At 49.5% G+C, this 27,327-nt stretch overlaps 1 protein-coding gene across 3 annotated transcripts in view; it reads right to left on the bottom strand.

Moving 5' to 3' along the window:
• The window catches only part of VAV2 (vav guanine nucleotide exchange factor 2), a 95,539-nt gene that overhangs the window by 60,878 nt on the left and 7,334 nt on the right, over nucleotides 1–27,327 (bottom strand). For all 3 annotated transcript variants that reach the window (XM_065737274.1, XM_065737276.1, XM_065737275.1), the window contains exon 2: nucleotides 12,904–13,020. In XM_065737274.1, the coding sequence (XP_065593346.1) occupies nucleotides 12,904–13,020 (117 nt within the window). The remainder of the gene's footprint in view (nucleotides 1–12,903; nucleotides 13,021–27,327) is intronic.

The raw sequence follows: 27,327 nt of genomic DNA, 5'->3' as shown, positions 1-27,327 counted from the left end.
CATGGGTTCAGCACAGCGTGAGGTCCCAGGGAGCAAAAGCAAATCCTACACGTGCCTAAAAGCCAACCCTATTAACCACCACCACTGCATGAACGGGGGGCAGCAGCACCACGTACAACCTGGGAACGTCACTCACTATTACACTCTGGGCAATGAGCACTCCCCCTGAGAGCAAATCTCACTGTGTCGCTGCCTGCCCTCCTCCTTCCCCATGCTCCTCTCCTTCCCCAGTAAAAATAAAATCAGTGCTGTTGCATGCATTATGGTGACAAATGTAAGGTAGGGGATGTGCTGTGCTGACATGCATCTTGTGGGGAGTCAGGCTGAGCCCGCCTGGAGGAACCAGGATGCCCCAGGAGATGACACAGGAGCTCAGTGAATCCCAGCGCATCTCGCACTGCGCAATGTGACCTCGTGAAGCATCTCCTATGCTGTCAGCATCACTCCTTCAGCATCTCTGCCCACGGCCAAGCTGGGGCTGGTGTCCTGCCAGCAGGAACTGCATTTTTAAATAACCATCACAACAAGAGCAAATCTGTCACAAAAACCACCGTGACATCATCAGTGCCCATCTTACTGACTCCCCACCCCTAGCCACTCCAACAAGAGGCAGAAACACCTTTGTCTGCCAGCAGCAAAGACCCAACGTGCCAGACAGGGCAAGTGGAACTGCAGCATCAGCTTTCTGTGACAGAGTCACAGCTGTGCCCCAGATACAGCCACCTTTTTTAAAGTAATCATCATCCATACATGAAAAGCACGGGTATGTGATGCTCTGCCTATGAATAATGACTTAGGACACCAGCAAGAAAAAAAAACACCACTGTAAATGACACAGTGGTGAGACCATCGCACATCTGCTATCCGTCGCCGTCGCTCCTCATTTCTCTGGCGTTCCCTGAGAAGTTCATACATATTTAAAAAGGCCAAGAGCTCCGTTTCTCGTCACTTCTTATAATATTGGAAGATTAGAGCCAAAGAGAGTGAGAAAGGAAAGGAGGCATCCAGGGGGGAAGTGTCACCGTGGTACTGCAGCATTATTTATCCCAGGTGCAACCCAAGCACTCGGCCCTGGGGGTTTTGCAAGCACTTTTTTCGACTTTGCTCATTTGCTTCATGCTTTTGCTGACAACTGTTCCTCCAAAAAGTTTTGCTTTCTTTGGAAGAGCAAAGGAAAAAACACCAAGTTTCACTAATTTTTTGTTCTTTTGGCTCAGAAAATAGCAGGCTCTGAGATTTGGTGGCTGCCCCATGATGTCAGAGCCGTGGTTGGGCTTGTACCTGCCCTATGGGAGCACTCAACTCTGCTCTGTGAGCTTCAGCTCAGAGCAAAGAAATCCAAGGGCAGCAGAAAGCTCACGCTCAGGCTTTGATCCAGCTGTAAGCATTTTATCACCGTTACAAAGACCACTAAGGCATCCAGAGCCCACTCTCAGCTGCATCCAAGAGAATACTGAGCAGCACAGGCATTGCTCTGTGTTTCAGACCACTGTCCTTCAGCCCATATCCTCAACGACCCACCCTTCTGCCATGCATTTCAATGCAGCACCTACATCACTCCATGGCAATCACAGCAACCAAAAAAGTAATAAATATTGTACACTTACATTGGTGTATCTATACAAGCCACAGAAATATTTTGGTGACAACTTGCATTGATTTTATTTTTTCATCCCTTCTCGTTTCATTTAGGATCACCAAGGTTGGAAAGGACCTCCATGATCATCCAGTCTAACTGTCCACCCACCAATATTTCCCCACTAAACCACGTCCCTCAGTACAACACCTAAACACTTCTCAAACACCTCCAGGGATGGTGACTTCAGCACCTCCCTGCGTACCCCATTCCAAGAAATGCCCAAAGCCTTCACACTCAGCTCATGACCTCAAATGGTGGGGTTTTTTTATCTGATGGTTTGATACAAAGCATATAATCACTAAGGTTGGAAAAGGCCCCTATGATCATCAAGCCCAACCACCAGCCCACCACCACCAGCCCCACTGAATGATGTCACTTGGAAATCTATCAAGGCCAAACTTTTATTGCTCAAGGAATAGCACACTGGAATAAGAGGGGATGAAAACACTAGTTCCACATTCCTTGTAAATCTCTTGAAAAAGCACAACTGCATCCTCATACAACGTATCATCATCAAGAAGCACTTTTCAACGCCTCTTCTTTGCCACCCATCCCACGTCCCAGCCAGGAACTCTCCACTCCAGGCACTGCATACTGCCCTCGTATTGCACTCCACTTTCCATTGCAACAGGCTGTGAGTGGGATCCGAAGGAACAACCCCAAACCCTCCATCCCAGAGGCTCATGGCTCTTCACGCACTGCCACGCTCCAGCAGCTCTTCTGCCCTCAGTGGCTGGGGTCCTAGAACAACTAACCAAGATTTAATTTGCTCTTGCTAATGTTTTATCCATGGTATTAGGTCATGTTTCCCTTTCCACTTGAAAGGCATCTTCAGCTTATTGGCAGCAGTAAAATTAATAGAGAAATCATTAGAAAGCATAAGGCTAGGGCTGTGCAAATCACACACCACGGAAGATTATTTCCAAACAATAAAATTAATTGGTGTCATCAGCCACCAGCAGAAACGCAGAGAGAGTTCACATTAAAAAACATAGAAGCTTATTGACAGCTCGTGCCGCCTCATACATAAAACATTGGATGGCATCATTTTATCTGATTATTTTCTATGCAAAGTGGTTCACAGCAGAGCCCCCAGCTCCAGCCCACACAAGGCAGCCCCAAACCACCCCAAGGTCTGGAGGGGGTGATGCCTGGCACCAGGCAGCACCATCAGCTCTGAATATCAGAGAACACAGCACTCAACACCTTCTGAAAGCCAAACCCTACAAAGATGGGGCTGTTCAAACCCAAAGCTGCTGAGCAGAGTGAAGCAAACACTGAAGTGCCACAGTGGTAGACAGCAAACTATTAATTCCAAGCCTCAGGAAGGCATGTATGAATTTGTTTTGTTTTGGAAGAAAAAGAATAAATAGTAGCCTCAAGTCGGGATAATATTTATTTGTGTGTGTTTCACTTTGATGTGCAGCCCCTGTTGACGGCACACAGAGTGTGCACGTGCTAAATCTCTTTGAGAGCTTTACGAAACCACAGCCCTGAGCAAGGGAAGGAAAAAGGAAACTCTTGAAAACCAGGTATTAACAAAGCAAAATAAGGCTTGGCACCGGGGGAATTGTCACTGCTCCTCCAAAACACAAAGGGGAATTTAAATGAGTATCATAATTATTGTATCTCCCACAGATGGTGCAGATTTGTAGAGCAATTCTGTACAGGGAACTCACTTTCATGGCAGGAAATGCAGAACATGGAGAAGAGTTCAGTTAATCTCCAAGATAAGCCCTCATTAGCTTGGTTGTAGCAACAAAGAAGGATTTCTGCATTGCCCTTTCTTCCTGCCATCGTTTGGATACGCATTCACAGGAAGGAAAACTTTCCCTGTACACATCCTGCACCTCTTATGAGTGCTCTGAGCTGCTTTACTGAACACACAGGTAAATAAGAGGGCTGAATTGCACCACTATAGGCTCACATCCAACCTTTCTTTGAGCAAGGTCACTCGGATTGATAGCCATGCCTCATTTTTCTGTAAGCGTACTACATTGTGGTGTTTACTTGCTTATGTTTCCAGAGAAAACAGGGTAAAAAAATGCATTTAATGCAGATAGAAATAGACCTGAGCAAAACCACTGACATCTAAAGATCTGCTTGTCCTCCCCACAGCATCACCGATGGAAAGCTGCACCCACTCACTTCAATCGAAAGCTTTACAAACCTCTTTGTGGAAAGACAGAGCTGGAGAGTGTCTGGGAGGAGCAAAGGGTCTGAAATTAAACGGGCTCTGTTCATTTTACATGGCTTCAGAAACACTCCTGTAAACGCCAGCAGAGTGCCTGCTGCAATAACAGCAGCACAGTTTCCTCCTCATGCTGCCCAACAGCTTTCTCCATCAGTGCCGCCTGCTCCCAGGGCCCCCAGCACTGCCCCTGTGCTGCAAAGGGCTCTGCCATGGTGAAAGCAAGAATCACAGGACTGTCAAGGTTGATAAGGTGGCTAAGGTCATTTAGTCCAACTGCTGAAGCCTGTGCTGAGCATCTCCAGCCACAGGGACTTCACAACCTCCCCTTGCTTTTTTCTGGTTCTCCCCTTTCAGGGTCAAAACTGAGCAGATGACACAACAGCACGGTAATGTGGTGAAGGTTCAGGCTCTGCTGCTCCTCTGAAGGATAACTGCTCTTCCCTGAGCCATTGACCAAGAAGAGGAATGTTACGCAGAGTCAATGTGTGCACCAAGCGCTCCCACGATGCACAATTAGACTTCCTGGGGTCTGGGGGAGGATGACCTCTGAAATCAATCCCAGCTCTCCTCTCCAGGACCTGCTGGCCTGGCTCCTCTGCTGTCAATGCACTCTCAGAGATGAGAGAAGCTCAGACAGCAGCAAACTGTAATTTCACAGCAGCCGTCTGCTGCACAGACCTACCATAAGTGCTCAAGGAGTCAGAAGACGGTCCAAAGCTGCCCACTCTGTAACATTAGGGAGAAAACCTCCTCCTCGGCATTCTTCTTAAAGCCTCAGGCCAAGGAACCTTGCAATTACTTACCAACTGAGCTTTCAGATTTATTTTTAAGTTCTTAGCTCCTCACAGCTGCAGGAAGAGCTCTAAGCATTACTCAAGAGCTCCTTACCCACTTAAAAACCAGAAGTCCTCTAGGAATGACGTGCACAAGAGTCTGCTGCAATGAGCCAGGGCCAAAAGGTCTGGACAGAGGCACCAAGCCACTTCTCCAAGGGACAGCTATCATGAGAAAGCAGAGGATATGTACATCAGAACATCCCCACAAACATCCCAGTTTGGGCTAAGAGCTTGGCTTCCTGCAAAGCCTCAGCCCTGCAGTCTGTTTCCAGCTGCTCCCAGGGCCTTGCACCCACAGCCCCAATGGCAGAGCACTGGACTCTATCCTAGTGCCCAAGCCTACTCTGTGGACTTCAGTTCTTGCACTACCACAGTGAAGTAGGGATACGTGCAAGGTCAAAAGACCATCCCCAAAAACTCTGCTTCCTGCCAGCCTGGCGTAGGAGAAATAGCATGGTAAATACAAACCCCAACGGGAGCCAACAGAAGCAATAACCACTCTTTCCCCAACCCCTCTTATTTCCCTCCCCCCGACTTCCATGAGCACCCGCCATCCCATGTCCTGCTTTGCCCAGAAAGGGCAGAGAAGTCCCAGACCATGGCCCTACCACAGCCAGCCCTAATGGTGAGACTGCAGCATGGCAAAACGGCATCAACACGCCAATGGAATTTGCCAAGAGGCATTTTAAGAGTCAATTCTTCACACTCCAGTAATTAGAACAATATTATGAAAAAAGGCGAGCGGGAGGCGGGAGGCAGAGCACTGGGATTTGGCTGATGGAGGAAACGGGCTGAGCAAACAGCAGAGTGGGGCCTCCAGGCAAGAGCCCTTCACGTGGTTCCCCGCAGGTTGGACTGAAACCAAAAGTTTTTCTGCTTTCCAACTGCAGCTTTTCCTCTGCGTGTATGTTTTTCAATGAAGTTTGGTACTTAGACCAAACATGGGCTGGTGACCATGACCCAGCTTTCCTCTTTACCTCAATAAACACCACTGAGGTCAATGGGTCTTTCCCCTTCCAGACTGTTCAAGGCCCTACCACGGTATCACCCAGTGACTAATAAATCTTCGTGCATGATCTAAGACATCACAAACATCTAATCCATTGAGCTCTTGGTCCAGAAACCAGATCTCCCAGGAGGAGCTGTCAGCTAAGGTCTACAAAATCAGCACACCCACAACGGATGCATTAGCTGAAACTGCTTAAAATCAGCTTCCCATCCAGCATCTCCTTTTACAGGATCAAACATCCCAGCTGAGAAAGGAAACAAAACTAAACAGACTTAAAAGGATCCAACTCTGACATCCTCCAGGACCTGCTGGACTCCATTTGCTGCTGCTCCTCAGCGTCCAACGTCACGTGCTCACACACAGAGCCAACTTCGTATTATTTCCAGGAGCCAGAAAAATTTGGTTTGCTTTATTTTTTTTCTTTTTAGCCTTCTTAATTAATCTGCTGTGCAAATCTAGTGTCTCCAAAGGCGGCCTCAGAGCAGAACTGACACGTAGGGTTCAAGATACACTGCCACCGTACAATGGTTATTCATATTCTTATGAAAGTGGGACTCAGCCAGTTCAATTCACATCTGCAACGAACTGTGATCTCAGCTCTGCTTCTGGAGCACAGAGGTCCTTTTGATAAATCTCTCTGTACAGGGACTAAAGCACTGTTTCCGCATGAGAGAAATATATTCAATTTTTTTCAGTAATCTTTACAGTCCACTGGTTTGGAAGACGGAGTTTCTCTTTGCCACTGCAGAGTGGCTGCACCCATCAGACCCAGGTATGTCGTAGGGACAAGAGAGAGTGATGCTCCCGAGCTTGCTGTATTGCACCATTCCTCTGCAAGCACCTCTCCCAGAGCTCCAGCACCAACCAGGAGCTGCTTGGGGCAGGATGAAGCCCTACCCAGGGATTGGGGAGGGATGCCCCATCCATGTCCCAGAAGAACATGCAAACTGCTGGCCCTGATACACACCTTACTTCCAGCCCATTTGCGCATAAGCTCCTTCCCCTGAAATATTCACCACCTTTTTCAAAACTTAAGGCACAGGCTGTGAAATCCCCACCATCTGTTAGCCAGGGAGAAGCCTCCAAAGCCAGCCTCTCCCACACTGCCTTACTCTTTAGTAGATACGACTGCAAACGTTGGTACCAACTCCACAATGGCACAAAATTTCCTACAGTTCCTAAACGCAATCTTGGGATGGGGAACCTTGACAAATATCACAGAGTGGAGCGTGCCCACACCATTAGCTTTACCCAGGGTGCATTAAGGCTGCTTCCTTGCTACCACAATTATGCTTTAATACGTAATTAGTAGGAAGAAAATGATGTTGAAGAGGAAAATGTCTCACTTAAACACACCCCATTAAGACCGAGAACATAAATGAACTTGCTGCAGCATCACCATCCGAGGCTCATTAACTTCATCAGCAAAGCACTGACATTTGTACAGCCTCTGTGCCTCCCTCCTCTTCCTCACCTACTTCGAACCCTGGCAGCCTGTGAGAACAGAAGGAAGGGCAGAGGCAGCTGTCCCAGAGGGAAAATGAGTTCAGAGCATTACACAGCCCACACAGATGGTTTTCAGATGTCTCCATCACCCTGACCTCACCTGTGAAGCCAAGAGAAGCTTTTCAAACCTATTCAAAGGGCATTGCTCCCTGCCAGCAATGCAAATGAAGCCAAACCACTGGGTCCCATGTGAGTGGCCCAGTGCAGGTCTGTGAGACACCACCCTCAGCTCTGCAGCCCCCAGCACCCAATGGGTCTGAGCACAAGAAGCACAGAAAAGGCAGAAGAAATTTCATTTCTGGAAGAAAAAGAGAAAGAAAAAAAAAAGCCTGGACACACTCCAAGGACAAACAAGCAGCCCATTTTGAGGGAGTGGAACAAAATACTCCGAGATGCATTTTTTTTTCTTTTTTAAATTCCCTTGAATGAGTGGGGGATGGAAAGGAGAAGCCTTGCTGGCAGGAGGGTAACCCTAGTGCATGGAGCTGTGCTGGAAAGGCAGGAGCTGCTGGGAGAGCTGGGCACACACCTCACTAAACCCACACAGCTTTCCATACACCGCCCACCTCTCTTCCCCTGCTTTATGCAATGTTGATTTGCTGTGAAATATTAACCTTTCTCCTTGAACGAGCCACCGTCCAATTGCAAAGGGCCAGTGGAAGAGGAGCCCCAAATAGGTCCCCCTGCTCTGTGCACACAAGTGCTGTCCCCTCCCCTGGCAGCAGGCTCCAGCTGCCCAGCTCCATCCCACAGTCACAGTGGGTATTTCAGGCACGGGACAATGATGCACCAATCAGTGCCTGCTCTCCTTTGGCCCAGGAGGAACTAGTTTTCTGCAGAAGCTTTTTTTTCCCCCCTTTTTTCCTCAAATCTCTTCCATAGGGAGAGGATGTAGAGCTATCCCGAGCACTGGGTTTGTGGCATTTGGTTGTGTCAGTGCTTTCAGGCTGAGAGTTTCGCTTCTGGCACGTTCTGCCTACACAGGGTTACGCCCACACGTTAATCTGTTTCAAGAAATGTTAATTATTCTTTGTAACTGAAGCATTTGGCCTTGAGACAGTCTCACTATCAGATGCTGCAGCTCCAAGAGCTTAGGAAATGCAGGGAAGATTTTAATAAGGAAACAGCAGAGCCCTGGCTCATTATGGAATAAGAACCTCCTTTTATCCCCGGACTGCTTTCAATGATGTGACCTGGGCTGGATTTCCTTCCTTTGCCAACGCGCACAGAACAGTTAAGCTCAAGTGATGCCAGATGCACCAACAGAGCACTGAGTATTGAAGGACTCGCTTTGCCTCAGGACATCTCTGCCACGATGATCTTCACCAAGTCATTAAGTCACCAATGCCCGATGACATAATAAAGGAAAAACATCTTGCGGGGGTCAAACGCAACCAGACATTTTCCAAACAATAGGAAAACCCTTTGTGGAGGCAGAGATGTGGATGCCTTACTGCTCAAAGGGTCTTCCAAAGTGGAAAACTGTCCTTTTCGCCCCAATCTTGTCTAATACAACTGCAAGGAGAGCTCAGCCAAGTGAAGGAACTAAAGGAAAATCAATTTCACACACATTAGGAATATACGTTTATCCATGCCCTGATCAATACCTCGGATTCCTCACACGTTACAACATCCTTGCTGCTCTTTGAGAACAGCTCTCCCATGCAGACCATGGGAGTTACGAAAGATCCTGCCATGCTTGTTTGATCTGAAACTCAATACCCCTTAATGTGACCCCTTGGAAAAATACTGGGGAAAGCCGCCAAGAAGTGGGGGGGGGGAGAGGGGGGAGAAGGCAAAGCTTCCCAGAACAAACATTTCTGGCTCTTTCGGTTCCACCAAAAAGCTGTGCATCTATAAACAGAGCAGATTTGCAAGTAGGGGAGAGAGGAAAGGGAAAAAACAGAGCTCATTGGCCCCTGCACAGCTACAAACTTCTGCTGAGCTGGGTGCCAGAGGGCCACCAGCAGGCTGGGGGGTGGGACACAGCCTCTGCTCTCACCCAGCTGGGAACAGGAGGGGACACCACAGGGCACAGCACAGTGCTGAGCTCCCAGCTTTCCTAAGAGGGCCAGGAGACACTTCCAGCAGTTGGAGCTCCAATGGCCAGCAAGGCAGCAGGTCTGTGCACAGCGTGGTGCAGCACAACACACCACCTGGTGCACGCTTGGCTAGCCACAGAGATCAGCAATTCACTTGCCCCACGCTATAGGGAAGTACAGCGTCAGGGTTTCCTGTGCGTGCTTTTAGTGCTTGGGTTGAAAACATCTGTGGGACACACTGCACCTGCTGTGACACAGCCTGTAACCCAAGGAGCAGCCTACACCCCCTGCATCCTGCACCAGCTCCCTGAACCCTCCCTGCACCGCTCGGCGCTGAGTGCCCTGACCACAGTCAAAGCAACACCCACCCCAAAACAGACCCACAGAACCAACCTATCCTCTCCCAGCTGATTTTTGCCATCCCAGTACCCAAGCATCCCTTGCTCCCATGTATGTCCCTGCAGAAGCTGCCCAGCAGTAGCACAGGGACACAAAGGGCAGCAGTCATTGCAGAGCTGCTCTGCACAGTCACAAGAAGCACAGGGCTGATGCAGAGTTAGGCAGGCAGAGGCACACACGTCTCTTTTCAGGCTGGTTACGCTACTGCTCCCTCGGGAACTTACCCTTCTTTTGGGGAATGTTTCTTGCTTCTCATCCCACCTGCTGCAACACATCATATATTGCGGCTTAGCAATCAGCACTCCAGCCTCCATAGCATCCCTCTCTGGGAACACATCCAACCTCCATGGAGAACCCACTGAGTGGCTGAGATGGTGCAGAGGGTGCAACAAGGTGAGCACTGTGCTGCTCCTGCCCGTGGGGCAGCTGTACGTACACAGCACGTGGAGTGCAGCTTTATTCTGAACAGTCCAAGAACTTCTAAAGAAAAGTGATGGCAATTAAACACACATTGGGAAAGCAGAGAGGAGGGAGAGGCTAATAAACAGCACGCTCCATGGGTTTATGAATATTTGAACTATATTTCTCAAAAAAATATATATATATAATAAAATAAAGTACATTCCTGCAAGTTATTGTAAATGAGTAACTTCATTTAATGAACTTTGCTGCTATCGTGCCGACTAATAGAGTGATAAAGAGTTTAATCCATATTTATGTACATTTTATCTCATCGTAGTCGGTGCCAATAAATTAGCAAGTCCAATAAGAGCTGCGTTTTATATCATCGCTGCTATTAAATGTGCATGAAGTGGCTTTATTTCATTTCATTCCTCATCCAGGAGCCGGGCTGTGTGAGCAAGGGCTGGGCACAGCACCCCTGCAACGTCACACCCTCATTTCACACAACTCTGAGCCAGCCCATCCTGCAGCCAGTGGAAATGTGGGCAGTCAGCAGTGCAGGTCACTTTTGGCAGCCTATGCTGTGGAGCACGACACTTCCCTTGCAACAGAGGGCTTGCCAAACAACTGGACATTGGGAAAAAATTGGCTGTGAGCAGCTGAGAGCGGCCCTTCAGCTCCCTGGGGTAACTGGGAAACACTGCAACCCCGCTTACAAGAACCATGACACATCCATTCGGAAGAAGCCCACGCTTGCCAATTACCCAACATCCCACGAAGGCTGAGATGGATCTTTTCAGCCCCGTGGGGATTCGGCCTGGAGCAACCCACGTGGCCCTCGAGCCCACTTCTCCAGCTCTTCTCCTGCTGGCAGCAAAGAAGCAGCGACTTCCTAAGCTTAAAGCCCATGGAAGCAGCAGGATGGGGGGATGAGAATCCCCACTGCCACATTCTGCTTGGTAACCACACTTCAGCAAGTCCAAGCACTGCTGGTGACTGCTGTCTTCCAGGTCTGGAGGAGAGCAATAACTGCTTTCCAAGCGCTCAGAAAGGAACCACCCAGCACCGCTCCACCACGCTCCCTATGTAGTTAACCAGTCCTTAATTCCTATGCACCACTCTGAAAGCCTCTTCCACAGCGTAAGGGTCTCACGAGCCAAAATGCACTACTGGTATACGTAATGAATGGCTTCAGGAAGGATTTTTTGTGTGTGAAGTCTGCCCTTGGCCGGGGGGGAATGTGAATTAAAGGCTCCTTCTGCTCGCAGGATTGCGGCTCGAGGCGGAAAGGCGCTGCGGTCAGCTGCAGATTTTTCCCTGTTTATTTGCTTTGCTGCCGTTGAACACAGATCTGAGGATCGAGTGGGAATGAAAGGTGGCAAAGACAATGGAGACATTCTGAGTGGGACTCGGGGCAGCTGACGTCCCACCGAACTCATGACAACCACGGCAGGAAGAGGTTTCCGCACGCAGAACCTGTGCCTTGCAAACCACGTGGGGTGGTTTGAAGATGATAAGGTGCATTAAAGCGAGCACAATCCTGGCCATCAAGTACACTTGGATGGCTCAGAAGTTTGGGGTAAGTTTTCTTCCTTCCCAAAGCCTCTTAAAAAACAAAACCGGCACTGTTAGGGGTTAAAAGCAAAGGGCGCATCGTCTCCTTCCCCAGCTACAGACCAAAGGCTGCGAAGCCCTCAGTGACCTCTGAAAAGTAAACAGGAGGAGTCGGGAAAAGCAGAACCAGAACACAAAGGAAACCAAGCTGTGCTCAGCTGCCACGTTCCAGGAGCAGCACACAGCGAGGGAAAAACGTGACAATAAAGCAGCGTTTTAATTAGTGGCAGTTCTTCCCCCAGCCCAAAAGGTTCCCTCTGTGCATTCGTATTCCCAGAACAACAAGAGCTGCCTTGTCTTTCATAAATTAAAAAACTCATAAAACAAGCCCCTGTGATTGCACATTCCAGATAATGGTCCAGAAATAAATTAGGCAATAAATATCAAATAATATATCCCCATCAGCAGTGAAAATCTACGCTTTGGATAATCAGAAGACGCCTTCGAGCAGCTTACGCCTGGCAGCTCCGAAAAGGTAAAACCATAGAGAGCTTTAATAAATCTTTTAGCACCTTTTCCACTGCAGATTATAGCAGTGGTCCCACGTAATAGCTTCCCCGAGCCCCAAATCCATCAGAGTAACAGCTCACACCCAATGCCATGCATGTCAGGAGCAACGGGAGCAGAACAACAGGCTCCTGTCAGAGCTGCATAGGATGTTCCCCCACAGCACTCAGTGCCACCCATCAGCTACAGCACAACACTGGCACACGCTCCATCCTCCTGTCTGGGTGACAGCACCAACACAGACAGCACCCAGAGGGGAGAACCAGCACCCAGCAGGGGAGGGGAGGGGGAGGAACCCCCCATACATATTTTTCAGAAACATTTTGCTGCTCACTTTGCCTTGGCATGAAACTTTCTAATGGCCTCAGAAACCACTCCTCCTGCCCCAGCACAAAGCCAGCAGTGGTTTCAGTACAGCTGTTCTGCTCGGGACAGTGCATGGTTTCACACACACACCTGGGGAAAACCTAAAGCACATCCCCCAAAGAAGCAGTTGCCCGTGGACTTACAAGCTGATCCCAGAGTCTCTGCCATCTGAACAAAGCCTGAGTGCTTGTTCCCCTAATTCACTGGCACAAAGCAGAATCAGTCCCCAGATATTCAGGCTACCACAAGCCCGATGCATGGGTTAAGGCACAGGATTTGCTCAGAAAAATCACAAAGCCTTCCCACTTTCATGACACCGTGGCAAGAGTCTGCAGAGCCACCTGGAGCAGCAGCTCTGAGCCATCGCATCCCCAGCGCTCTGTCCTTACCTTGCCGAAGTCCCGCACATCGAAGAGGTCGAAGGGGTCGAAGAGATCGCTGTTCCTTAACCCAAACTTGTCGTGACACACTTTTAGGAAGGTTCGGATGTTCTTCAAGCAGAGGAACTGAGGGAAAGGAAAATATAAAGGAGAGGAAAGAAAAAAAAATGAGACAGGCACAGATTTCAACGGAGATTTCCCCTAGCTGAATTCACATGTGAGATGAGTTAGTAGGAACTTAGGGACTTTCATGGAAAAATGCTGCGTTGGTTTATTTGTTGTTCCTGGAGGATTTGGCTCCTGGTGCCCTGATAGGACTCCTGTGTTCTCAGCTGCGCACCAGAAACAAACGCCCTTTTGAAAAACAACTTTCACAGTTCAAACATAAGGTAATGCTGCGGAAAGGCTGGAAAACTCCAGCCAGAATGTTTCCCTTTCAAGCCTTAACCCAAATATAAATTACAGCTGAGGGTCTACAGAAGCCCAGCACTGAACTTTTAACCATTTCCAACTCGATCCCTCTGCTGGTTCCCTGCACAGGGTGTACCCATTAACATCTGGAAGCACAACTGCAGTGATACATCGGCATCTTTGCCTTTGAGGTCGCTGGTGATGGATCAGCAGGACCACCTTGTTCCCAGCACACAGATTCACCTACACCCTGCCACCCTTCCTCCCTCCCAGCCCCTCCACAGCCATCACATCAGCGCTCTCATTAGACAAACAAGCACCAGAGGCAGAAACTGAAAACAATTCTGTTTTTCTAGGGCATTCCTCTACCTCACGTAAATGCTGTCGTAAATCTAACCTGTCTAGACACAGAGGTTTTTTGGATCTGCTTTACAGCTTCTTGCTGATATGGGTTATGAAACAACTTTGTCTTCTGGGTGCCTGCAGGAATTCACACCCCGTGCACGCTGGTCGCTTGCAGCAGGCCTCTGATTGCTGCTGCACGGCAGTCTCATTGATTTCAGATTTTGAAGCACGTGTTTATTGTAAATCCTTTTAAGCCTCCGGTTCTGAATGCGACCAGCACAGGTTACAGCCACAGTTGCACACAGCAAGGGCTACTTCTCTGCAGAGCACTCCCTGCAGGTCCCAGAGCTTGGGGAGATGGCAGAAGGGCTCACTCCAGACTGACCTGCACGGCGCTGATGTTCAGCTGAGCTGGAGGTGATGTAAGAACCTGAGCCTTCCACATAAATCATTTTTGATTCCAATCTATAAAAGGCTCCAGCTTCACACTGCCTCCTTTCTGAGACATCTCAGAGACTGCACATTCAAGGCAATGAAATGCCTCATCCCGACTACTTCCGAAAGCAAGTTGGCACACCATGGCAGGACTCCCAATCCTGGGTTGGCCCTGGTAAGAAGGGACAGAACCAAATACTCTTTCCAGCATCGGCTGTGTCCAAGTGTCTTTGCCCACCCAATTCAAATCTGGAAGCCATCAGGCCACCACCAGCTGCTGAGTTAGCAGGAGCTGCCCCACACAGCTCCAGGTGACATCTCCAGGTGCACACACAGCCAGCCACTGAGCTCACACAGTGACGAGCATCAAGGAAGAGCCCTGTCATCTGTTTAAAGACATGCTGTGGAGCCCCAGCAATGGGAGCAAGAAACATCTGGAGAAACAAAATACCCTGAATTGCTACTGAGGGTGGTAATGAGCCATCACCACTGAGATGGCAGTGACTGCAGGCCCCGAGCCGTGCTGGCTGCAGAAGGGCCCCCAACACCTGCACACACTCAGTTTCAGAACAGATTTGCTTATTTTTCATTGCACCACATTGCAGGAAGGTAAACAAACTGCTGCCAGCCCTGCAGAAACTCAGCGAGCACGACAGCAGCATCACAGAGGTGGGATGATGGCAGCCCTGCACACAGAGTACTGCAAAAGTTCCTCAGCAGCTCTTGGGATGAAGCCTGTGAACACTGCAGTGTCTGCTCAGCAACCACGCTGCCCAGGCTGGGATGTGGAAGACATTCCTCAGCAGCCCCCAGTGCCTACGTTGGGATGGTGCAAGGCTGGTAAAAGGCTTGGGGATCTCTGAGAGAAACTGATAGAATTTATGGAGAGGAAGAAGCAGGGAAGGTGGATTGTTGGTGAGCAATCACGGGAAAGCTCACAGCTTTTCAGAGCTGGTCTCTCTGGGCAGCACTGACTGCAGGGCTGGGTTAGTGCTCTGGGACCACGTACAATAGCTCTGGGTGATCGGGCACGGAGCCACGCTGCTGAACCTCATCCAACACCGTGGGCTTTAAATGGGCCCTGCAGCATGCAAGGAATGCTGCAGCTTTACCGTTTTAGATAACCCACTGACGAATGACGAAAGTGACTTTCTTTAGCACTTCCTGACCGTGATGTCAGATTTCCTCTTATCTGGCTTCCAACACAGCCCGAACACACCAGGAGAAAAGTAAGCCCTCAACGGGAAGCTGCGAGCATCCGCTTATCGCAGCCGTCACAAACAGGGAAGGGAAAGCCTCTCATTGAGAAAATATGGAATCTGCAATCATCAGTGGTGGGACGGGCATGCTGCGGACTAAACCTCTTAAGAAAACAAAAGGATAACTTTGAGTCACGCTGAGTTCCCCACGTGCTACTCTAGCACTGGAGGGGTGACAGGAGTGACAAAGCCCAGATAACCACCACACAGGAGCATGCACAAGCAGACCTGCAGCCAGCTGAAGCATGAATACTTGTTTGCTTCAAAGCCAGGAGTGGTGAGGAAGTCTAAGAGCATCCAAGTACCCACCAGGATCCACAGGGCTGGAGCTAACAGAACCCTGCATTTACAGCTGCTCATCAAACCATGACCTTTACCTTCTAATCTCTCCAAATGGCTCTCTGCCTGGTCTAGCTCTCCTCCACATCAAGGCTTTACCAGAGAATCTTGGGAGCAGTAATGAAAGCCACAAGCACCATGGAAGCTCGTGCCCCTCTCCAACAGCAGCCCTGCTCCTCCTGCAGCTCTGGTGCTCCCCTGCTCCATCCCATTGTCTCCAGCAGAAAGCAGCAGCTGCAGAAGTGATACAAAGCATCCCTGCAGAAAATCTCCCCTCCCATTCGCATTTGGATTCAAGTCGCAGCTCATCAATTACTTCAGATGGACAGATTAAATTTCAGGTTGTTGGACAGCAGATTTATCTACTGAGAAGTGGAGAACAAAATTATTTTTCAAACAATTTAGTGCTATTATTTCTCCCCATTTCAGAGCCTCGCAGTCTGGGCAAATTCCACTTAGCAAGACTGATTAATGAGCCCAAAACACCAATGAGCATCGACCTCATCACTGCTTCTTCTCCTCACCTCCACCCACAAGCCCTGATTAGCCCTAGGAGAGCACCTGAGGGATAGCAATCATCTGTTTGAGCAAACAGCAATTCCTGTCCACTGGGAGGAACAGGAAGCAAGCTGAGGTGTTTCCCAGCAAGGAGCATCAGCTCTCGAGATGTCACTGAAGACTCATCCTCCAGGGACAGCACAGTCATTAGGAGCACCTTGCCTCGAGCAGGAGGAGCCTGGTACAGCCCCTGCCCTGCCTTGTGCCTGCTGCTCTCCTTGCTCCTGCACAGGTACAGTGAGCAAAGAGCTCAGGGCAACCTGTGGGAACTGCTGGTCATGATGTGGGGACGTCCCTGAAAGAACAACACAGAGGTTCTGAATTGGAAGCTTGAATACACATAACGTTGTAAAATCAATTTAAAGCAAACAAAGAAAAAGCGATAGTGGGAGGTCCCAAAGTAACCTATTAAATCCACTGTCAGTTGTAGACGCAAGCACTGCTGAAAGCTGCTCTGAGCCAGAGCAGGCAGGAACATTAACCAGAGCCCCTGGGTTTCCTACACAGCATCAATTACCAAAACAAGGAGAGGACTGAGGGCAAGCCTTGCTGAGGTGGCTGATGCTCTGAGGATGTGGGAAGAATGAGCGAGGTGCAGTGTAGCACCAAGGGATTAAATACACATTACTCAGAGATTCACTGACATGGTGAAGCATATAGAGAAAGCACAGGAGAAAGCCCCCACATAGGCCAAGCTGGCACCACAGGAGCTGCCAAAGCCCAACCTGTTGCATCCTATGGAGTGTTCTGCTGACCCTAAACCCTCAGGGGCTGCTGCAGGCCAGGCCAGCAGGCCCACTTCACCCACTACACGTGCTCCTTCATAGAAAAGTGAAAAATAAAATTCAAAAACCCAAAACGAAAGCCTCATCAGGTGTCCGATGAGTCCGAGATGGCAACGGGGCTCTAAATGGGAGGAAGGAAACTGTGACTTCCCAAAGAAAGCAGCCAGCTGCAGCTGGGGACAGCACTTCCCCTCTTTGTGAAGGGTCTGCAGGCAAAGCATGGGAAAACCAACACAGCAGAGGGAAGGGAAAGGATTCATCGATGTGCCAGAGCCTTTCTATCAGAGGTGTTTGCGGGTCTGCCATCCTCAGCCCACACAGCCCCAGGACCTACACACAGCCTGCCAAAACCCACTGACCCCAACAAGTGCGGCAGGGTGCAGCCCACCACACCAAAAACGTTGCACGGGGGCATCCAGCAGCTGGATATACTGCACAGATTGATCTTGTGGGATGTCTCTAAGGAAGAAATCTGCAAAGGAATAGGCACAGGCTCTGGCAGAAGGAGACAGGCCCGACCGTTTCTGAAGGCCCCAGTCTACAGCTGTGAGAGAGGGAAATTCAGACATCTTTAGATGAAGGACAACATCGCTCTGAGGAATGTTTTCTGCCACCTTCTTAGTGGTAGAAAATGGGGGAAGAAGCTCTGTTTGCTGAAGAAAGAAGATAATTTGCATCCCTGGGCATCCTGGAACACCCTGGGCTGACAGATGCACTTGGGTTATCCCAAAGGCATCAAGGCCGGACCCACGTGGATAGCAGCAGCGTGCCATGTCCTTCACGGACCGGGACAGAGCTGCATGGTTATCCACATCCCTCTGAGACCAAATGCAAAGAGGTTTCTTTCAGCTTCCCACACAATGTAGGGTTAGGGCAGCACTGAGCTGTCTCTGAGGCACATTAGCAGCACGCTGCCAAATTCTGGCTTGGACTGAGGGAGACACAAGGTCTGAGGCTGCAGGGGCTCCGAGGAGGGCTCCATCTGCCCGTGTCTGTCACCCTAGCAGAGTCCCCCGCAGCACTCATTAAGCCTGGCTCGTTTCTCCTCTTGCTGGAGGAGGTACAGCTCCATTGGGGAGCTTGGCTCCAGAAACAAAGAGGAATCACTCAGCTTTTGCTCTTGATTTGAAGTCCTAAGCTCACCCTCACCAGGGCTCAACGCTTCATCACGCATGAAACATAACCATAGGTTAAGAAAGAAAGAAAGAAATTATGATTGCAGCTGATCAAGAAATCAGATGCCTTCCCACGCGTTGAGCTTACAGCAAAGAAAACCCAAAACATTTTGGCCAGCAGCTTTAGGACTGGGCTTGTCCCAACCGTGACAATCAAATTGTAACACGGAATCCAGCTGCTGTTAAAGAAAATGGGTAATTACGTAACTGCATATAGGGTTACAGCGGAATGATGTGCTCACACAGAACTTTCCAAGCAGTCATTGTTTTTCTGCTCTTTGGGCTGGGTGAGGAATTGGGCCATGATGAACTCTTGACAGGATAGGGATGAGAACAGCTCTGGTGTGCCCTGAGCGGAGCAACGGCAGCCGAGTCGGGAAATCAGGCCTTGTCACATCAAGCTCTGGGGTCAGAGCTGCAAGAGGGAACCCCGGGCAGGAGCTGCAAGTCTGGGCTGGCTCACAAAACCCACTGAAAACCCTCATTCTATTTAAAACCAAGATGCTGAACAGACAAGCTCCGACTTCAGAAACATACCACGGGGTGGGAACTGCATGACATGCCTGTAATACCTGACCTCAACGTCATTTACGCTATATAACATTCAGTAATAACCAAATCTACACATGGAATTCAAGACCTTCATAGCAATTTTATGAGACCCATCTGAGCCCAATTCTGCATGTTTGCTGCTATCTCAGTCCACCCTTCAGCCAACAGTGCAGCTGTTTGGGGCAGGCATGCCCCCATCTCGAGGCACGCATCTGTCTCACTGCAGATGCCGGATGCTTTTGGTTCTAAGCCCCCTAGGAAATCTTATTTCAAAAGCTCTGATATCAGACCAGTGGCATGCAATCTTTCAACATCCAGCAGACTTTTCTGGCAGGAGCCCACACGAGCTGCCATTGCTCTAGTCAAGCATCATTTCTGCACACAGGCGTGATTTGGGGGCGATCCGCTTCCAATTAGATTTGCTTCCACTTCACAAAGCCTCAGAAATTACAACCAAATGTGCTGTTTTCCTCCCTGCAAGAAGTGCCAGGTTACCTGCCAGGAATCAGATGTGCTGAACTAACCCATCTCCCGATGCATTCATCCCACTGAGCCAAAGCAGCACAGAGTGATTGAGAAGCAAGAACACAGCCATGAGAAATATTTATAACTCCGCATTTGTTGCAGCTTTTACCTCTTAAATTGCTGATGGAGGGCATAATGGCCTGGAACAATTGCAAAATTCTGTCATTTCGATACACGTGTCAGCAAGAAATCTTTGAAACTCTATACACAGTAAAGGCTGCTCTCCTGGATAGCTCGGGGATGGCAGTGCTAGGAGGCTGAAAGGCTCTAATGGTTCATGATTTGTCCAGCCTTGCTTCTGCCTGACAAGATCCAGAGATCATAGCTCAGCATCAACATCAGTGCTGAAGTATAGGAAGGTTTGGTTTGTCCCAGCAGAAGAGAAGAGCGTTTGCTGTTGCCTGGGCTTTGCCCAAGCCCACGTTTACCTATGTGTCCTTGCTGAAATCAGGCTGCCAGTCCCCTGGTTGCCAGCGGGCTCGGTGACAAACCGTCCCTAAATGACACACCGGGGACTGGGACGGCATTATTGGAAGCAGACAACAAACACTCCGAAAAATTCAGCTTAATGGCACCGGGTAATGATGCTGAAAGATATCCCCCAGCATCTTCCTCAACAAGTAATTAAAACCAGAGCCTTACTCTTCACGTTGCAGATGGCTGCTGCAGACCTGCATATGAGATTAAGCTGCACCGTGCAAGATTAAGCTCACAATGTGCTTTTAATGGGCCTCTGGATGTTTCTCTGATCGTGGTGGCACATGGGAGCTGCACACAGCAGCCAGAGCACACTTCAGCTTCACACGTTCTGCTGCTGTTTGCTTGCTTGTGGCTCAGCTTTTGCTTTGGTCTTCCACCAGTCACACAGCCTACAGCGTTACACCCACCTTTAAGAACAAGAAGGGAGACCCAGAGGATGTCAGCCTCACCTCAGACCTGCAGCTTCCCCCACTGGGGTCTCTTTTGCAATGACCAGCAAGTAAATCAGAAGCAGGGATCACTCAGGACAGCCTTGCTTGTCCAACTCAATTGCTTTCTATAAAGCAACAAACAGCAGGACAGATGCGGCTCGGAGCAGGGATGCAGTCAATGTGCTTTGCCTTCACGGAGATCTTTGCCACCACCTCCCTCTGTATGAAGATCCACATGACTCCCACAGCCACGTGTCTGCTGGCCACATCCGTCACAACAGGGCAAACTGCTGACAAAGCACCCGTTTCACAGTGTGCAGGGGCAGTGGGAAAGGAGAGCAACCAGCTGGGATGAAGGCTCTGCATTTCAGCTCCTCCTCCCTGCACAGAGGGTCAGAAAATACCCAATGTTTGAAAAAAAGAGTTCCAAGTCTTAAAACACAGCTCACTTCTCAGAACTGCCCAGGCATCAGCAGAAGCCCCCCATGAGTCTTCAACTCAAGCAGGCTTCACATTCAGCCCCCAAATCCTACTTGGCTCTCTCCTCGTGGCTCCAAATCCATTTCTCTATATTAGGGAAAGAGAGCCATCCACAAACACAGGCATTAGCACCATCTCTCTCACTGCACAAAGCACTCTGACCGTCTTTGTGATTTGCATTCAGGGTATCGGTTCCTCTCCCCTTCAACACTGCAAGGAAATTAATTAACTGAATAGTAACGGTAAGACTCATAAAGCTTGGGAGGACAAGGAGACAGGAAACCTGAAGGTCAACCATCACGTTTAATATAGGTGCAAGGCACAAATCACAATGAACTTCAACTAGGGGAAGGATGGGGAGCCCAATGGCATAGCTGTGATGATGGGATGTGGAGGTCCTTATCTAAGAAGCCAGGCTTTGTGCACTGCTGTCCCAACAGACTCGGACACTCAAGTGTGTCTTTTTTTTTCCACCAAACTGCAGGAATCCAGAGACCCCGTATCCGTGCTTTGTCCCACAGTGACCCTCCCATGAAAAGCATGAGGCTTTTTCCCTGGGAGGGAGGGGACAAGTGCCACTACAGCCATAGTTCATCTTACTTCAGTTTTACAGCTTCTCACATACCCCAGTCTGCACCATGGGAAGAAAACACACTACTTTAAAAAAAAAAAAAAAAGAGAGAAATCACTTTCCATTTCCAGTTATTTTTGCAAAGTGGGATTTAATGAGAGACTCCGGCCAAAATTAACGCTGTGCTGTGAAGTTCCCCAAAGTGTGAAAAGATTCAGTGCCAAAACGAACTGAAGGCATCTTTATGCTGTGACGAAGTGCTGAAGGTTTCAAAGGCGTGTTTGTACTGAACATCAGCCATCACAGCACATGCTCCAGGCATGGAGCTGGGCACGTCCCCATCCGTGACAGTCCTACAACCAAGGAAACAGTGGGGAGCTTTGTGCTCAACCCAGCGTATTCTGCTCAGGATGAAAATGGGCTGCAGAAGGTAAATCAAAGGTAAAGTCTCTGGAAAAGGTCGATCTCCAGCTCGAAAGAACCAGCACTGAGAACAGAGCCCACAGACTATGGGAAATAAATATCCAGAGCCCCATCTAAATTAATACATTGGGAATGTAACGAGATCAACACAACTTTCTAATCCAATGCCTCTGTCTCTCTCTTCCCAGCCTGTAGCCCTTGCCTGTCTGCTGCATTAGCACAACAGGGCTGGCATCAATAAGGTTAGAGGTGAGTTCAGAAGTGTCCCCTGCATTTAAAGAGATGATGAGGGATGCAGAAGTCCAGCACCTTGCAGTCAGCCCAGTGGGCGCCCTGCCTCTGGTGGAAACAGAGAGATGCAGCTCTGCCCTTCTTGTCCAGAGTCTCTGATGTCTTGACCAAAGAGCTTCCAGCTCTGGCTTAGCACATAAGGCGAGTTCTCCTTTGGGTGTGGTGGGGTGGGCAGATGGTCAGAGGAGGTGATCCTGGTGGTCTTTCCTAGCCTCTCTGATCCTGTAACACGTGCTACCAAGGACGAATCATCGCCCACCACAAAGAAATGATGCTCTGTTTCAACATTTCAGTAGGAAGTTCAACACGTACATACAAACACTTGGGATCCTTCAATTACACTCAAGAAAGGAAAAATAAAAACTGGAATTTGTGAGACAAAAACTATCCTCAGAAGTGGCCTCTCCCTACCCCTGCATCGATTTGGGTGCACTCAAACACAGGTGCTCTGCCAGGATGAGCATTTCTCCTGGAAGCAGAATTTAATGATGTATTTACCAGCCAGACAGCAACAGTTACACCAGACAGCACACACACGAGCACAGCTTACTCTCCTAATTGGAATATCTAAAATAAACTCTAGAAGGGCGTAATTGCATCTGCAGAGCGGAGAGCGTTAGGGAAGGGTTCGTTTTGCTGTGCTGGTCTAATTAATTTGGTACGAGCAGAGCAGGGAGATGAGGCCCTGGGGACTTGTTGGACAGGACCACTAATACTTCAGCAGAAGGGGCAGGGGAGCTGGGAGCAGCACCTGAGCCCAGCACAGCCATTAACCCCAGCTCCTCCCAGGGCCATCCACCCCACTTCACAGCACTGGAAATGGGCAGGACAGGGAAGGACAATACTCAGAGCTTCAAATGGGAGCCGGTCGATACATCTGGATAGGCAGCAGCCCTAAAAGAATACCAGAAGCCCAGTGACCTGTGAGTTAAAGTTAGCTTATCGACATGGCTAAGCGTCAACATGCAGTTAAATACAGCCCGCTTCTCTTTTCTGGACAGCAACCCCGTACTATTTTCCTAGAGCCACCCAATATGAATTCATTTCCACTATTTAAGCTGCATATAACTAACGAAAAGTCATCTTCTGCTTTGAATTAATCCTTTTAGCAACTGCCTCCAACAACACATCTGGCGTTAAACACACTGAGAATTCAACCAGACCATGTACAGGCAGAGCAAACGTTACTGGAGGTTACTATCTGCTGCTCAAGGGCTGTGCTCATGCAGAGGATGCCCTGATCCTCCTGGAACTTGGCTGCACACTGAGCTGTGACACTGGCCTCACCCTGCACACACACACACACACACCTACAAACCCTCTCAGCACAGAATTAAGGCACAAAGAACAACTGCACTGATTGGCATCAGACTGCAACACTCTGAGCTCTGCGTGACCCCCAAGCAGAAGTCATCAGGAGCACTGAGGATGCTATTTAAATCTTCTGCAGCAAACACGAAGAGCGGTCCAGCTCCTGTTCAGATCACTTCAGCACACATTAGGCTGAGCTGTGAGGAATAAATCCCTCCTCCGCACATCACAACTGAGGCTTTGCAGGAGAAAAGTGAAGGCTACAGTGTATTTTACATGGCCATAAACACCAGGGGAAATCAAACATCTCGTCGAGGTGCAGCTTCCAACGCAAAAAGCTCTTATGCAAAGCAGCACTTCCTGAAGCTCCAGATTGGAGAGGCCCTCCAAGTGCTGATGCCTTTTAGGGAGGGGAGAATAAAGAACATTCTGCACAAAGTCATCACAGCCTCTGGATGCATTCAAGAAGCAAAATGCAAGAAAGAAAACTACTACCACTATGAAGACTGTTTTCTCCCTTCCCAGGACTCAAGGAGCAAGCAGCATCTGGCTGATGGAGATGTGGAGAGGGGCCCAGGTCTCAAAGAGGGAAGGAAAGCCCCTCTCGCACACAACCCCATGTGCCATCAGGGGGAAATGCAGCTTCAGCTTTCCCAGGAAAATAAGGGCTCTCTCAGAGCCCTTCCACCTTCTGTTTTGGGACTTCTTTTCTCAGAATCACACACCCAAATGGCCCACCCCACGTAGGCTGCAGATCCAAAATGCTACAAACGAACAGCAGCATTTGTAATCAGAGCACTTGCACCCATTTGGCAGAACCAGGTCCTTCCTATTGCTATTTCTGCTTTTATTTATGGATAGGAGGGGAAGAAAATTGGCAAAAGAAAGCTGTTTGCAGCAGGAACAGTGCAACCACAACAGCCAGAGGGCCCAAGGATTAAAATCAAAGACGTACACATCCCTTACATCCTTGCCACCCAAGTCTGAGGGCACCATAAGGACTTCAGCCCCTGGGAACAGAGCCCCTTGTGCCACTGAGGATGCTCAGAGCACCAAGCAGAGCTCACACAGCCCCAGCAAAGCACTGTGTGCAAGGAGAAGCTCCGCGTGCATTCTCCAGCACAACAAAGCTCTGACAGAGACAAACCCAAGCAGTGATTACATTACCTCCAGCACAAAGACAAGTTAAACACCCCTTTGTGCACAGACACCTGCACTGCAGGGCAAGGAGCTCCTCCTGCACGGCACTACAGAGCAGCACAAATACCAGCACCAAGCAGCTGAATGACAGCTTTGTACGGAGCAATAACACTACCCAGCACCCCGTCTTTATCCTAAGCTATCTTCACTGTCATGAGGAGAACTGCCTGGGAAGAAATGGAGGTGGATTCGAGCAGTTCCTCCTTTCCCACTTGGCGAGGCACAGCTCTCCTGCATAAGCAGCTTTGTTTTGATGCACCCCCAAGCTGAAGGCAGTTCCCCCCCTCCACCCTTTAAGCTGTCTTACAAGGAGGGGGATGCAGAACGCCGCCCACTCGCCGCTCACCAATATTCTGCTCTATAAATTGCTTATTTTAACTTTGCTTTCAAGTTTATGAGACCTCGGAGAGCACTTGAATCGCGTTTCGACGCACTTCCCCCAAAGCAGCGACAGCAGCGCCTGTTTGTCTGCCTTCCCTTACGGAAGAACCAAATCCTTGCATCACGGGACTTCAGGATCCGGGGTCTTCTGGAAAAACACCAGGGGAAAAAGTCACAGAAATTGGGTTTAATGGTCTGCACTGAGCCAGACCTCCACGTAAAGTTGTTGGCAGAGAGCAGCACCGTGGCACACAGCACTGTGGGAGCTTTGGAGGAGCCAGAAGGACTCCTGGTTTTGGCTGAAGCAGCGGAATAAAGGACACTTTGATTTAGGATTTCCATCAGAAGCCCATACTGTGGCATTGTCCTTCTCCACCGCAAAGGAGCGGATTCTGCTCATGCTGCCAAAACCACCAGGAAACATGAAAATGCAATGAGGCATCATCTCCCATCAATAAATTCAGGGTTTTTTTTCCTACAGAGATTCTCTCCCACCCCGGCAGCTGTATGCTAATTTCTCCTCAGCACCACTTCATTATCACTCGGAACAGATGTTGCAGCCGCTCCAAAACGCAAAGGTGACAAAACCCATTAACCCAGCCCAGCAGCCAGGCTGGGCAGAGAGCAGCTGTGACAGGGAAGGGCTCAGCCCCATCCCACTCCTCCACCAAACACCAACAACGGGACCAAAAACCCACGGACACGAACATCCTCGGATGTCATCCACAGAACAAACATGGGTGGATCGAAGGAGATGATGCCAATCATCAGTGTGGCCCAAAACTCTGGGAAATCAGCTACGAGACCCCCAACCCCCCCTCCTATGGGTTTTAAAACTAGGGCCCAAACGTGGATGCGATGTCACACTGGGTGCCCGGCTCTGTGCACCTGCAGATGAAGTCACTTCCATCATAGCCCCAAAAGGTTTAGCATTCCCCACAGAACTGGCTTCCCCCATGCAGCCCCTGGAGTAATTAGTGCCAGAATCTGTTTATGACCTTTGCATAAATTGTTCTTTTCTGAAGGGAAAGCTGTTAAACACGTTAGCAAATATAATTAAGTGGGAAAGTGGAAGAGGGGGGGGAAAACAAAGATCTGGAATTAAATCTTTCTAATTAGAAATGCTTATTGTGACAACCTGGCTAAGGAAAACCCTCTCAAGCACACACTGCAGCCCCATTAAAGCTTCCTCACTACGCCTTCTGAGATAACCAGGCTGCCCATATAAGGGGAACCACCTCTAACCTTTGTCACCCCTAAGAAAAGCACTGAGGTGTTCCTCGGTGCAGGCGAAGCTCAGTGACGTGCACCCACACACGACGAGGCTGCAAAACCTCCTGAGCAAAGGGCAGAGCACAGCTTCCCTACAATCCCAGCAGCCTTTCCCAGCCTTAGTGCTGCCTCATCTCTCCTCCTTCACGCCCTTTGACCGCAGTCACTGTTCATGTTGCAAGAAACGTGCTTTGCTATCGGGTGATGGGGGGTTAAACACACTCTAACCACTCAAAGAAACAAGGCTCCCATCAGGGAGATGCTGACTGCACAGCGTGCAGAGGTGCCACACAAAGCAGTGGCGATGGAGCCCGTTTATCACACAGCAACATTTTGTATGGCACAGAACATTCACGCAGATGCAGGGCACGCTCCTGGGCCTCCAATTGCTTTCCCAATCAGGAGATGACCCACGCAGTGAGATACGAGGTGAATCATGGGGATGGGTGAGATGAGCAGGGCCAGCTGCTGCACAACTGCTCCCCTGGGAGCAGCACCTCCTGGCACACAGCGATCCGACCCTACAAACCTCGGTGCCGTGCTTGCATTTCACATCCCCCAACTTAGCACGGGAAAAATCCTCTTGGAAGATCCCCAGTGTATGGCCGGCCCTCCTCTGTGTGCACCCCACTGCCAGCACTGGGACCAGAGCTCAGCAGAATGAGCAAAGAACGGTGTGCAAGGAAAGCCCTTCTGGCTGGCAGCCCCAGAACAGCCCACATGGATAGAGAAGTGGGAGCTGAGCTATCAAATCAAAGCGGGAAGCCCTTCAAAGCAACATCCTGCATTTACTATAGGCTTTATTTTATTTGCTGTTTAAGGTCACAATTCTCCTGCTGCTCTCCAAGACGAGAGCTGTTTGTTTTCCTCCTCCTGAGGCTCACCAACAGCTTTCTTGGAAGATTACTCACACGCAGAAGTGCTTCCCATAAGTATACTGGGGCTCTGCAGGCACACACGACTGCCCCAGGAGCTGGGCACAATGCCTGTCCTGGGAACTGCAAGGCTGAATGGCATTTCTTGGGTTCAACACACCCCTGCTCTCCACAAATACATCATAAAACATAAATATACAGCTATACATGCATGTACCTCCCCCATTCCTGTTGCATCTGCCAGAGGTGAACCCGGCCTTGGGAATGGGACTCTGCTGTAAGGCAAACGTGTTCCCTTGCATGAACCCAATCAGTCCTGTGAACACTTCACGTA

The sequence above is a fragment of the Cyrtonyx montezumae genome, unplaced genomic scaffold (genome assembly GCF_038088225.1).
Source record: "Cyrtonyx montezumae isolate F1298 unplaced genomic scaffold, pur_monq_1.0 scaffold_20, whole genome shotgun sequence".
Classification (NCBI taxonomy): Eukaryota; Metazoa; Chordata; class Aves; order Galliformes; family Odontophoridae; genus Cyrtonyx; species Cyrtonyx montezumae.
This window is presented reverse-complemented; position numbering and strand designations above follow the sequence as displayed.